The sequence below is a fragment of the Leuciscus leuciscus genome (assembly GCF_965113295.1).
Source record: "Leuciscus leuciscus genome assembly, chromosome: 20".
NCBI lineage: Eukaryota > Metazoa > Chordata > Actinopteri > Cypriniformes > Leuciscidae > Leuciscus > Leuciscus leuciscus.
The window spans coordinates 32076160-32090334 of NC_138744.1; the positions used below are offsets into that span (position 1 = coordinate 32076160).

General features: G+C 36.0%; 1 protein-coding gene across 1 annotated transcript; it reads right to left on the reverse strand.

Annotated features, from left to right (window-relative positions):
• Window positions 1-1365: 1365 nt before the first annotated feature.
• Window positions 1366-13484, reverse strand: preb (prolactin regulatory element binding). The gene is made up of 10 exons (XM_082149864.1): window positions 13326-13484; window positions 9878-10039; window positions 8822-9017; window positions 7227-7471; window positions 7071-7151; window positions 6812-6939; window positions 5327-5500; window positions 5159-5231; window positions 3992-4151; window positions 1366-1891 (listed from the first exon to the last, which is right to left on the reverse strand). Exons 2-10 carry the CDS (start codon window positions 10010-10012, stop codon window positions 1797-1799), a joined length of 1287 nt encoding a protein of 428 aa, XP_082005990.1. The 5' UTR covers window positions 10013-10039; window positions 13326-13484; the 3' UTR covers window positions 1366-1796.
• Between the last annotated feature and the right edge of the window lie 691 nt (window positions 13485-14175).

Consider the following 14175-nt stretch of genomic DNA (forward strand, 5'->3'; position numbering starts at 1 on the left):
TCATTGAAATGTTTATGCATGCCGACTGGGTTCTTGTGATTGCAATCAATCTGTCCCTTGTTTTGTTGTGCTTTGTTTCTCCTGTCTCTTTTACCTTCATTTGTTGAGTAGTTTTTCTTTCCTTTCTTTTTGTTTCAGGTCCAAATGTTCCCTGTCATGCAAAGCGAAGTGTCCATGTGTTTCTACAAATCCCAATGAGTAAAAATCTACTAACTTAAAAAACTGAAATATATTCTCTCATTCATATACTTAATTTCCCCATTCAAGTGACACGCCGTGACTTCCTGTTCCACTGGGCTCTAAATAAGCAGTGACACACAGGCCAGATTCCTATAGTCATCCATCACTATGAGAAAGACCTAAGAATACTGTAATGATGTATTTCATTAATACTACATTATCTGCTAGTTCAGTTTGGTAAAAATATACTTTTAAAATGTGTACATAAGTGCACATTCAATACAATTGAGCACACTTCTGTTTCACAAGGGTCAAACTCACTGACGGCACTGCAGACAACAGGGAAAAAACAATCCTTAAATACAAATAATACACTGCAACTCACCAAATAATTGTGCATATAGCATAAAATAAACAAATAGGCTAATCGACTTCCAAAATATTTTGTTGTTGACTATCAAGGCTATGTGTCCAATCAAACGACAGCATTTTATTGTATTAATTACATGTAAATGTTTGATTTTAGGGACACTTTGTTTATTTTAGTCCAATATTCAGTTATGTTGTAGGCTCACTGCTTAATGTCCAGTAGCAAAACCATTGGAGAACTGCTCTAAATAAAATGCCATGGCGTCCCCTAGTGGAGTGAATAAAAACACCAGTCACTTCAAATCTAAATCACCTCATCCAATAGAGGACAATATTGATATCTTCACCTCTTATTCAAGTATTATTAAAAATGTGTTTTATAAGCATTGCATAGTTGTGCTTCGAGTCCATTGTTTTATATGTGATAAAGCAATTCAATTCTACTGACATAATTTTTGGCCAGGCTGTCAAACCAAGAAATTATGAACAAGTGCAAAATAAGAGAGAACCAATGAAATATTAATAACTGATTATAATGTAGTCAATGTATGCTTTTTCCTGTGAGCTTTTTGTGTTTCTATGCAGGTTTTTTTTTTATTTCTTTTTTTATAGTAAAACGAAACCTGCAGCTTTAGTTTGCCCTTTTTCTAGCAAAATAATTTTGTCAGATAAATACCTTAACCAGGTTTAGTGCTTTGTTCTTCCCTCATATTTAAAATATTAAAAAAAATATATAATATTTTCCTCATATTTTGATGGTTTAATGGAAATTGTAGGGTCATTAAAACAAATAACTGGACAGAAATGGCAACAGCATTATGTTTTCAAATGCATATTTATATTTTTACATGGTTTTAAATATTTTAAAAATTCACTATTGAATTTCTCTGCATACATATATCTTTTTTTTCCTCCCTTACATTAAAAGGCATTCTTGACACATGGTGGAGCAGGAGACGTCCTTATGAGGAAATCCAGTCCTATTTCCAACCAGTTTTTCAATTATCCTGAATGATCAATCTCAATGATTTCTCTCAATCTTCAGGTAATGCCCAAATTCTTCGTCAAGTCTGATTCATAAGAATTCAGAGGTCAAATTCACACTCCAGAGATGATACTTCAGTTAAAACATGATGCTAAACACGGTCATTCCCATTTCCATTATTATTTCCATTTGATTCGAACAATTTCATTGATCCAGGTTTGTTTTCGAGTCATTTTAGCATGTGAAATGTTCCTACGCAACACTAAATGAATCCCGGGAAGAGAGCCTGCAGGAGCAGAATGACTCCGACTACCATCACACCACAGAAGAACAGCACCAGCCACAGCGGGAACGATCCTGAAAAATATAACCGCGTTATTTACACATCAACACGGCCTGATTTAACAGTGTACAAAAACAATAAGCTCTTCTTACTTATGTTGATAAGGAAAAAAAAGACTGCAAAATGATTATATTAAAAACAATTAAATGTCACACAAAATACAAATGGCTCGATTGACCAATTAAAATTGCTGAGAGCGGTGTAAAAATTACGAATATAATGGTCAAGTCAGATTGTATAGTGCTTTACACACATACACTCACTGTCCACTTTATTAGGTACACCTTGCTCATATCGGGTTTGACCCACTTTTGCCTTCAGAACTGCCTTAAAGGGATAGTTCACTTTGAAATACATTTTTGGTATGTTTTAGCTTACCTCAAGGGCATCCAAGATGTAGGTGTCTTTTTTTCCGCAGTAGTTTCAATTTTGATATTTTTAGGTCAAACCGTTCTTGTCTGTCAGTCATATAATGCAGGTCGATGGTCACTGTCTCAAAGAGCATGCACAGAGTCCAAATTAAAACAATTCCCCGTCGTCCAAATTAAACAATTCCCCATCGTAAGTACACATTGATGGCCTAAGACACGAAACGAGCGGTTTGTGTGAGAAAACGAACAGTATTTATATCGTTTTTACCTTTTATACGCAGCCATGTCGAAGTGATCTGATCTGACGTTTACGCAGACTGGTGCATAGATATATACACACTAGATGTCGCCTTGTCTACGGCAGTTCATTGGAACGAATGTCTTAAAGGCGACATCTAGTGTGTATATATCTATGCACCAGTCTGCGTACACGTCAGATCAGATCACTGCTGTAGATTCAACTGCAGGAAACATTCCTCCAGACCAAAGTCTGGTCCATATTGTCATGAGAGCTTCACACACTTGCTGCAGATTTGTCGGCTGCTCATCCATGATGTGAATCTCCAGTTCCAGCACATCCCAAAGCTGCTCTATTGCATTGAGATCTGGAGACTGTGGAGGCCTTTGAGTTTAGAGAACTCATTGTCATGTTCAAGAAACCAGTTTAAGATGATTTGAGCTTTTGTGACCTGCATTATCCTGCTGGAAGAAGCCATCAGATGATGGTTCACTGTGGTCGTAAAGCGATGGAGATGGTCAGCAACAATACTCAGGTGTGCTGTGGCGTTTAAACAATGCTCAATTGGTACTAAGAGCCTGCTACAAAGCTTGGTACAAAGTGTGTCAAGAAAATATCCTCCACACCATTACATCAGCAGAAGCCTGAACCGCTGATACAGAGCAGGATGGATTCATGCTTTCATGTTAGTGCCATATTCTGACCCTTCTGTCTAAATGTTTCAGCAGAAATCAACACTCATCAGACCAAGCAACGTTTCTCCAATCTTCTATTGTCCAGATTTGGTGAGCTTGTGTGAATTGTAGCCTCTGTTTGCTGTTATTATCTGACATGCGTATCACCGGTGTGCGTCTTCTGCTGCTGGAGCTCTTCTGCTTCAAGGTTGGACGTGTTGTGTGTTCAGAGATGATCTTCTGCAGACCTCGGCTGTATCGAGTGCTTATTTGAGCTTCTGTTGCCTTTCTATCAGCTGAACCAGTCTGGCATCAACAAGGCGTTTTCACTCACTGGATATTTTCTCTTTTTCGGACCATTAGTTTAGTTTGAACTTCACCAGTTCGTCTTGACCATGCCTACAAGCCTAAATGCATTGAGTTGCTGTCATGTGATTGGCTGATTAGATATTTGCGTTAACGAGCAGCTGGACGGATGTACCTCATAAAGTGGCCGGTGAGTCTAGTTTCAAAGAAGCTTTACAGGAAATCATGATGTTAATGTTTATAACATCTTCATGCCTTTTAGTTGCAGTTAGCAGATCAGAGTGGGGGTGATAGTTTACATTTTGTGACAATACAAGCAATTGAACAGGTGAGATTTACTATAAACTATATCACCTTACATGAGTATACTGTCTTTATGCATATAAAGCTGGACATCCTTATATAAGCAACTTTATCTAAAGAGCTGGGCGATAATAGCCAGGTCTCTCGTACCATGTTGCTTAATTACCATCCGATTCATGCAGTACTTTTGTGCAACTTTAAGTCCAATCATGCCATACTTACTCCGGTTGGACAGCGCATGCATCTGACAGCGGCTGTCGACAGCTACGCTCAACATGACCACTTCATTATCGCCCTTTATGGCTTTACTTTTAGGAGCGTCAGGTAAGAATGTCAGGTCTGTGACAACGATGCCATGAGATTCCTGGATGTAGTACAATTTCTGGAGGGAGAATCAGAAGAGAAGGTCAGCACTAATATACTCTCTCGGGATCAAGACCCAGTGAGCTGCCTTGTTGCCTACTGTGTAAATAGGCAGCGAACTACTAAGTCAGCATCCTAACAGAGTAATGTTAATCTCATATGAGCTGATATTATTGAAATAGGCAACAGCTTTGAGCATTATACTAAAAGTGCTAAGATACTCGGGTTATAATTATACACAAATATTGAGTAAAACAGTCAACTTATTATTAGATTAAGAAATTGATTTTTAATCTACACTACTGTTCAAAAGTTTGAGTTCAGTAAGATTTTTTGTTTTAAAGAAATAATACTTTTATACAGCAAGGACACATTAAATTGACCAAAAATGACCCTTATAATGTTGTTAAATATTTCTATTTCAAATAAATAATAAATAAATGCAGTTCTTTTGAAATTTCTATTCATCAAAGAATCCTGATCATTTATTTTAGTATCATTCAGATACTATTATATTTTTTATTAATATTTTGACCTAGTTTTTATTTTTATGTTCTCTGTTTTCAATTTAGGTAGTTTTAGTAATTTGAATGTGTTTTTTGTTAAATACGTCTATATAGTTTTTATCACTTTTATTTTCAGTTTTTAGATTTGGTTATTTTAATACATCAAGTTAAACTACATACAAATGAGAAATGTTGCCTTGGCAACTAGCTGGAGAAAAAAAAGGTTTCGGTTTTAGTTAACTACAATAATCCTGATCCTGATAAATATGCATCACAGAAAAATATGACGCAGCACAACTGTTTTCAACTGATAATAATCAGTAATGTTTCTTGAGCATCAAATCATCATATTAGAATGATTTCTACAGTCATCAAGTTTTAATAATACTTAAGAATGTTATTGTTTTTACTGAAGAACAGCATAATTATGCCTATATTTGTCTTAAAATGCTGCCTATGAAAGCAGCTGAACAGGTTTAGGAGTGATTGGTGAAACGGCACATGATTCTGCTGTTTGTACCTGCAGGGAAAACGCTATATAGATGCCCACAGAACCCGTCACAGTTCCAAGACCAAGAAATGTTCCCGAGTCACTGAGGAGGAATAACACACGACACAACCATGAAATACATGACAATTCACCATAACACTGATTACTGCATAAGAGATACAGAAATATACCCTCTACCTCACTGCAAGACAAGATATAACTTCATTTCCACAAGGCTTCGTGAGCAGCGGCAGGAAAGCGCGACCGTCCCATTTGGTGATGTAGCATTGTGGGGGTTTGCGCTCCCGTTTGTGAGGGATTTGGATCGTATAGAGTCTTAAAGCATCTTTCTGGTCCTCTACTTTTGCAAACCTGTTTTTAAGCAAGTGAGCAAAAACAAAATGACAAAACATCAGTTCATCTGACAGCTTCTTGTTTGTTACTAGCCGACCCTTTCCACGAATAGGGTACACTTTGATGATATCCAATGACTTTTTTCAACAGCACAAGTGACTTGTGATGTCCAGTTTGCGAACAAATCGTTCTTTTAAACTGAACTGGTTTTAGTGAACTGGTTGAACCAGTTCACCAGCTCGAACTGAAGCGCCTGAAACAGTCCGTGGCCCGAGTCAGCACAGATCTACAAGTTACTCAATCAAAACTCACTTTCAGACGTGCCTGACGGTCACTCGGACTCGAAAATAAGCCACTATCCAGGAGTATATGATCTAGGGCTGCCACTAATGAATATATTTGTAATCGAGTAATCGGTAGATTATTTTGACGATTAACCAAGTAATCTGACTTTTTTTTTTTGGTAATGAAAATAGACCTAAGCCTTTAAAATGACTTAAAATACATATATAATAACAATGAGGCAATAGTATTTCATTCAAATAAAGTGTCAAAAGCAAGTAATCATATGGTTTTATAGATCAACACTGTTAAAATTCGTAATATACACAATAATCTTATGTACATTATGTATTATAATAATTGCCTGCAGAGGGCACAACGGCTGGTGATTGTTGTTGTTACACATACAAGATCAAATCCTTGTTTAATATTGGCAAAACAACATTTAATTCAAATGTTTAATATTTGGCCACTTCTTTATGATAGAATGCCACTGTCATTTTTTGAACAGGAATATGTGGGCATGCAAACTGATGTGGGCATCAGTGAGGATTTACTTCTTTTTTTTTTATCGTGATGAAGAATAGTTTGCATGTTTCGAAAAATATTGGCGAAGGTGAAATGGTTCCCAGGTGAACGCTATAAGCTATATATATATACACACACACACATACACACATTTACATATACATATATAAATGAAATTGTCTGAATTAATAATAGCAGTATACTATAGTATGGATTTTTAATTGTTTTAACATGTCGTGCATGCTTAGAAAACGATCTAATAATGCGGTTCATGGATTCCTGTCCGTGGAATGCTCCACTTCCGGTATTTTTCCGGTTACTCGACATGGTGAAATTGCAATCAAGGATTTTTTAAAATAGATTACTCAGATTGAATCGAGGAATCGTGACAGCCCTAGATAATATGATGCCGGTTTTTGCCAAGTCATTCAGCACTCCAGTTAGTCCAAAATGACTCAAGCCCTATTTTTTACCCTATTCATGTAAAGTGGCATCTGTCAGGAAGTGTGCACAACTCGCCTGCATGCCTTGTAGCGGTACGTCTTCTCTGTGATCTGAGGCATGCTTTCATGCCAACACAAACCCACGGCCAGCTGATCGCCACTCCACACGCTGCATGCGAAATCACGGCCAACCGTTACAATGTGCTACATTAAGAAAGAGAACATAATAATTGGACAAACCACGTAAAACAGCCAACATCAGCACAATATTCACAATAGAGAAGCAGTTCTTAGTTGTTTTAATAAAAATCTTCACTGAACAAAACACAAGCTACCTTTTTATCATGACTGATGTCTATATCCTCCAGTTCATCATTGTGAGCTTTGAAGTTAAACTTCTCTTTCAAAGAGGGGAACTGCAAAGAGAGGAAACATGTTGAGACAAGGACAGTGCTTGGGAAGAAAGTGCACAGAGTGATGGGAAAGCTCACCTCCCACACCCTGACGTAGCCGTCGGCCCCTCCGCTCAGCAGAAGCGTGAGGTCAGCACTGAAGCGCACACACTTCACGCAGGGGTCCTGTGGGCTGAGGTCTCCCTGAACCACAGCAACATCCTCCACTGAGACCTGAGGAGAGTCCTGCTTCATCTGGGGCGCGTCTCCTCCTCCTCCTCCTCCATCTGCTGCGTTCTGGCCTTTCCCGCCTCTCTTCCTCGCTGCACCTTTATCTCCCGCCCCTGTTAACGAGTGCAATGGTAAAGGTATTGTTTTAAATATATTAGATACATGAAAATGGGTATACATGACAATGAAACATTTTCACAGACTGTGATGATGTGTTTCCACTGTTATCAACATTACATTTTTTTATTTATTTTTTTACAGTACCTGTCAAAAGTTTGGAAATTTTTTTTTTTAATGTTTTTGAAAGAAGTCTCTTCTACTCACCAAGGCTGCATTTCTTTCATCAAAATACTGTAAAAACTGAAATATTGTGTAATATTATTACAATTTTAAATAACTGTTTTCTGTGTAAACTGTAATTTATTCCTGTGATCATCAAAGCTGAATTTTCAGCATCATTACTCCAGTCTTCAGTGTCACATGATCCTTCAGAAATCACTCTAATATGATGATTCGCTGCTCAAGAAAAAATTCTGATTATTATCAATGTTGAAAACAATTGTGCTGCTATTTGTGGAAACAATGATACTATTCAAACATTTGTGGTAAGATGAAAAAAAAAATAGAGAAATTAATACTTTTATTCATCAAGTATGCATTAAATAGGTAAAAAGTGACAAAGACATGTATAATGTTACAAAAGATTTATATTTAATAAATACTTTAATACATTTAATAAATGCAAAAAAAAAATGCTGTTCACTGAACTTTCTATTCATCAAATTCTTTTTAATGTTAACTGTTTTCAACATTGATAATAATAATAAGTTTGTTCATATTGGAATGATGTGATTTCTGAAGGATCATGTGACACTGAAGACTGGATTACTGGAATAAATTACATTTTGAATGTATTAAATTATAAAACAGTTGTAATTGTAATATTTCACAATATTATGGTTTCCTCTGTTTTAATTAAATTAATTGCATCCTTGGTGAGCAGAAGAGACTTTTAAAAAAGTTAAAAAACAAATGTTTCCAAAATTTTGACAAGTACTGTATATGTTCATTAAAAAAAAAGAACATTTATAACAATATACTTTGTGTTTTATTGCCTTGACATTAAAAATACGGAAGCTGTTTTACTCGGATACACGCTACAATAGGGAAGAAAAGTCTATCACAATCGTTTCATGCTGATCTTAACGCTTAACGTGTGTGTTTAATGGAGTGACGGCAAATTTGTCTCTTTCTCTCTTCTGACTACCGTAATCAAGCTCTACATAATTTTTTCCCTCTTTTAGAAAGTCATAGAAATGCTACTGTGGTTTCTTGTGATATTGGGCCAAATGGGAACGAAACAATTATATCTGTTGTAGTTTCGACTATGACGACTTCCGAGAATCCCTGAATGTGAAAAGGGTCCATTAACTCATTAATGTTTTGATCTGGTCTCTACTGACCATCTTTGGTTGCAGGTTTCTGAGCCTGTTTGGCCGGATGATGACTGAACTTCATCAGGCTACAGCTGCCATCCTGTCCCGCTGCGATCACATCTCCACCCAGACACATGTTCATGGTGGCTCGCGTGTCTGTTTCGTGAGTGTGCAGCAAGGTGGCGCTGTGCACACCACCGACCAGCTCCAGACTCAGGAAGTGCTGCAATGAAACGGCAACATTAAACACCAACAATCCAAACAGTGGAGCTTCTTAATAAATGATCATTATGAATATTTGAAGCCAAAAAAGAAAAAAAAATTCCCTAAAAAGAAATCAATAAAACAACCTAATTCTACTTTGTACCCTTATAAAAATACCTTATATATCCTTAGGGCTTATCCTTTAAACAAACAAAAAAATAAATTAAAGTTTTCTTTTGTTTGGTTGGGTATCATATTTGATATTATACCTGGCTTTTATGGCTGATATAGTTTAATATAAAAGAATAAGAAAAACACATCTGAAACTATGCAAAAAAATAAGTAATTTGGTTCAGATGCTGATATTTATATGACCAAAAAGTAAGATGAAATTCTGATGCTCGTAATGTAAATTAATGAGATCTTCATAACAGTATACAGCGAATACTTACATAAAATGCACATATCAGTTGTCACTCTATCAATAATATGTCTTAGTAAGATGATATTTAAACGCTTTATGATCAAAGCTCTGTAGTTTCAAACATATAATGCAATGCAACGCAATACAGTGATGAATGAGAGATGAACAAATAAACCTTCCTCAGAAGCCTGATGGATCATATTTGATACTCACATCTGAACATGATTTTTATTAAAGAAAAGAAAAAGATGTAAGGATAATCAAGTAAACCTAAGTTGCTTTAGTCCACGACCACAAGCAGAAGGGGGACGTTTTTATAATTATATAATTACGTAATTATAAATAGCCTTTTACTTGTTAAAAAAAGAAAAGTATAAACTATCAATCAGACGATTGAATGCTGTAGGTTTTTTAGAAACGTTTTGATCATGTTTATGGTTTGTTAAAGACAGTACCACTCCATTCTTGATCCCGGTCTTGGACGCGCCTCCTCCTCCAGCTGTGATGATCAGTCCCGTCTTCGGGTCGATGTTAACAGTATAGAGAGGGAAGGGGGCTCTGTACAGCTCAGGAGCTCTGCGTTTACCCATGATGCTCTGTGATCTCTGGACTCTCGTCTGAAAGTAAATTACTGATCGTTACACAAGCAAATCAAGCTGCTGTGATAGAGTTCTGCAGAACCGAAGAGGATTGATGATTCTTCATTCCTACATCGCACTGTCATGTCCTCATCATACATCTCTTGATATACCGGTAAACTATTAAACACATTTTCAACAGATGATATCATATTAGTAAGTTTTAGTAATCACACAGCCAAAATTAAGTGAACATAAGTGTGGTTTGAGTTAATGCTATTGGCATTTTAACAGGAAATAGTCCAGGTGTTTCCACTTCTTTTTTCTCTAATCAAAATGTTTCAAACAAAACATTTTGATTGGTATTGTTTTAATTAGACACGCACCGATACTAAATATCTCCGCCACTATTCAGATATCCACTGATACCGATAGTTTGATTTATACTTTTATACCCAAATAATGTTGCAAACTATACAGGAACCCTCTCGTGTGGCACATTACTATAATATTAGAGGTTACAATTAACAACAGCGCTCAAACTATTATATTCAACTGCTATTTATTTTCACATAATATTGCGATACGCCAAGACATATGATAAGGTTGACTATTTTTTTTTCTGTTGATTAAAACGATAAATTTGACGTTACATTGTTTGGACTTGGTGCTGGAAACCCAATGAACAGAACAATAGTGACACCAGAATAAAAATATTCATGATTCTGAAGCTGAAAATACAGAGTTATTTTAGACAAATATGCTAGATATATTTTTAATAATATAGGCCATAATACATGTGGCATTATCAGGACCCACAAATATCCCCCATTGCATTATTATACATTATATTGAACATTATATATAGTAGTTTATTGTAGTACTGACACTAAAACTCTGAAAATTAGAATTTTTCTCCCACAGTAATTTTTGTTTTGAGTGAATTATACACATATTGTCACTATCCACGATACATATTGTTGCATTTTTGTATTGCCATACAGCCTATATTGTGACACGATATATTGTTACACCCCTAGTAATAATCATACTTAAAAACTTAAATGTTTGTATGCATCATAAACACCTGTCTTCATGGCAAATTTATTCTAACATGCATATATCATTAACAGTAAATATTAAAGTCTTTCCGCGGTTGAAACACCGATTGAACGACTATCAGACATGATACATTTCGGTAAGTTGTACTGTATTTTTCAACATATTTTTTGAATGTTTTTTCATGCTATAACTCGTCTTAAAGAGGAAGAAAAGACTCGCGCTGCTGCTTGAACTGAGGCGCTACAGCGATCTGTCACGTCACATTTATGTAAGAGCATCAAAATGGCATTTATTATTGACATTTATGAACTTATGAACATTTATTTATTGTATGAAAATGGACAGAATTTGAAAGCTGAGACTTGTTTCTTATCAGAAGCAATGGAGCACAAAGCTCTTTGCGATTACTAGATGGGAGGTGCTACAAATAATATTTGGTGTCGGGAAACACGAACCTGGCCAGGGTCAAATACAGCCTGCTTTTATGAAGCTATTTTTAACTGTTAATATGTTATTGTCACGTTAGCTTGCTCTAAATTCAACACGAGAAAGATTTCCTTCACACGCCGTATGATTTACCCTGGAAATCCAGAGTTCTCGCGAGAGCACAAGTTGAATTTGCTCAGTGAGTTACTCTGGCGTTGAGTAATGATGCTCATTAAATATGCCCTTGTATCCAAGCTATACCAATCACATCGGGTTATCTGATATAGGCGGGCCAGAGGCGAGCTAAACAGATGACGACAGCGCTGTGACGTCGAAGTCATTCGTAAACATTGCAAGATGGCTATGGATGAACACCAGTTGATTGAAACGGCTTTGGCCGCTACAATGAACGAGTTAGACTTGGCTTTTTATCTAAAAGAGGAACAGAAGACGGCGCTCGAATCGTTCCTTTGCAAGAAGGGCGTTTTTACTGTTTTGCCGACCGGACACGGCAATAGTCTAATCTACCAGTTAGCTCCGCTGGTAGCTAAGCTTATGGGGCTTATTGTTGTGATTGGTCATAGTGTTATCCAATTGCGTGCAGTGAGATTTTCAAATGCATGCTTGGTGCCGCCCCTCGAGCTGGCCGATTTTCATTACTCGATGCCAGACCATTCATCTTTCAGCTTTAGGTCTGGATTTCCAGGCTAAGTATGAGTTGCAGTCTTAACACATTTTTCCACCCCCTTTTGATTGACAGGATATAATCGGCCCTGATCATCGGCTATTTATAAAAACTACTTGCTTTTATCGGCCGATAGCGATTATTGGTCGATACATCGGAGCATTTCCAGTCTTAATTGGTGTCAGTATTCATCCATATCCCTGTCCATACGCTTTCTGAAAGGAGTGTGTATAAGCATTTGTTTCTGAGATGATAACTGGACTTCACTCACATGCTACATACTGTAATGTGACATTAATGGGTTTTTTTTATTACATTTCTAAGAATAGTAAGCAATTTAAGTGTATAAGCACTTTTCAGAAAATAGAAAGTGCGCTATTCTGATCATAACCTTAATCTGTATAATATCCCTTCAACAAACTAAAGCCAGTTCAATAAAATTGTACTAAAATGGCATATCTCAATCTAAAATATTCCATTATGTTTGATAAAATTTCAGAAATTAGTCTCAGATTTCAAAAGACATTTATAAACATTAACATTAATGAGCTAAGATGATTGTTCTTGGCCTACTTCAGATCTGTCCATCCTGCTAGGAATCCAGTTATTGTTTCTGCTCATGTGTAAATAATAAAGTAATTAATACAATTTTATTTCTAAACTTGATCAGAGCTTTCTCTGAATGTATAGTGTATCGTTTTATATACATATTTCCTTCCATTACAACAAATATTTGATAGCCTATATATTAGTTTACAGAGTTAAAGGTACTCCACAACAGAAATGAACCAGACCACAGAGGCTTATGAACATATCTTAGAGTTCATACATCACTGTATATTGTTATTTAACAATATAATCTCTGAGTTTTCATTCACTAACTCACTCCAGCACCTTCATCTGCTCTTAATCTCTCATTTTGCCAGTCGCATTTCCTGTCAACAAGACACGTTACATCCTATACGGTTTTTGCAGTCTATGGTTTGAACCAACACTAGAGAGACAGTTTCAGCTTTTAAACTCTTCCTTTCTGTTTGATGTCTGTATGTTTGTTGTCTTTGTTCGCTATCTCTCTCTCTCTCTCTCTCTCTCGGCTCGAGCCGCTTCGCAGATGTCAGTTAAAGCTGTCAGTGTTGGTGTAAGTCACCGCACCTGAGTCTGCCAACGCACTCCAGTCTCTTACTACAGTCACTCCCGTGTTTAGTGGACATGCCACTATCTTTTCCCACTGGATCTCTCACAACATTTGTCAAAGAACCACCATCTACTTCCTCGGTTTCCCTAGATACACGTCAGCACAGCGTCACATCCTGTGCGCGGTATCAATTGTCTCTGGTGTCACACGCGCGCGACCGTAATACATGTAGTAATAATGCAACCGGAAGTCAGAATGGAGGAAAATCGTTTGAAATGCTTTGCAAGGTTGTTGAATGTAAGCTAAGCAGCCCTGCACAGATTACAGAAATTGAGTGTTATAACAATTACACAAAATTAAATTAATGAACTGTTTTAATTAAATTACATAGCTACTTAATTAAATTATGAATATAACGTATATATTATATAATAATAAACAAACAAACAACTTAAAAATAATAATAATGTGTTTGTAGCATAAAGTAGTGTTACATGCAAATGAAAAGTACATAACAATAAACCAGGTAACATACATTTCTGGGTTATTTTAGTGAGTTGCCTTTTGGCAATTGTAGCATTTATTTACCTTGGTAAAGAATTACATTTTTTAAATACATTTTGAAGAAAGGTCGCTTCATAAGCAAGTATTTGGTAATGTTGTTGTTTGTAATATTTAAAAATAACTTATTTCAGCTAGCTGCAACCTGATGTCTAAGCTAAAACTGAAGGAAAAAAAATATAATAAATTATATATATATATATAAAATGTATTAGTAAAAAAAAAAAAAAAAAAATATATATATATATATATATATATATATTTGTGTGTGTGTAATAGCCTAATACACACACATTTATCATATTT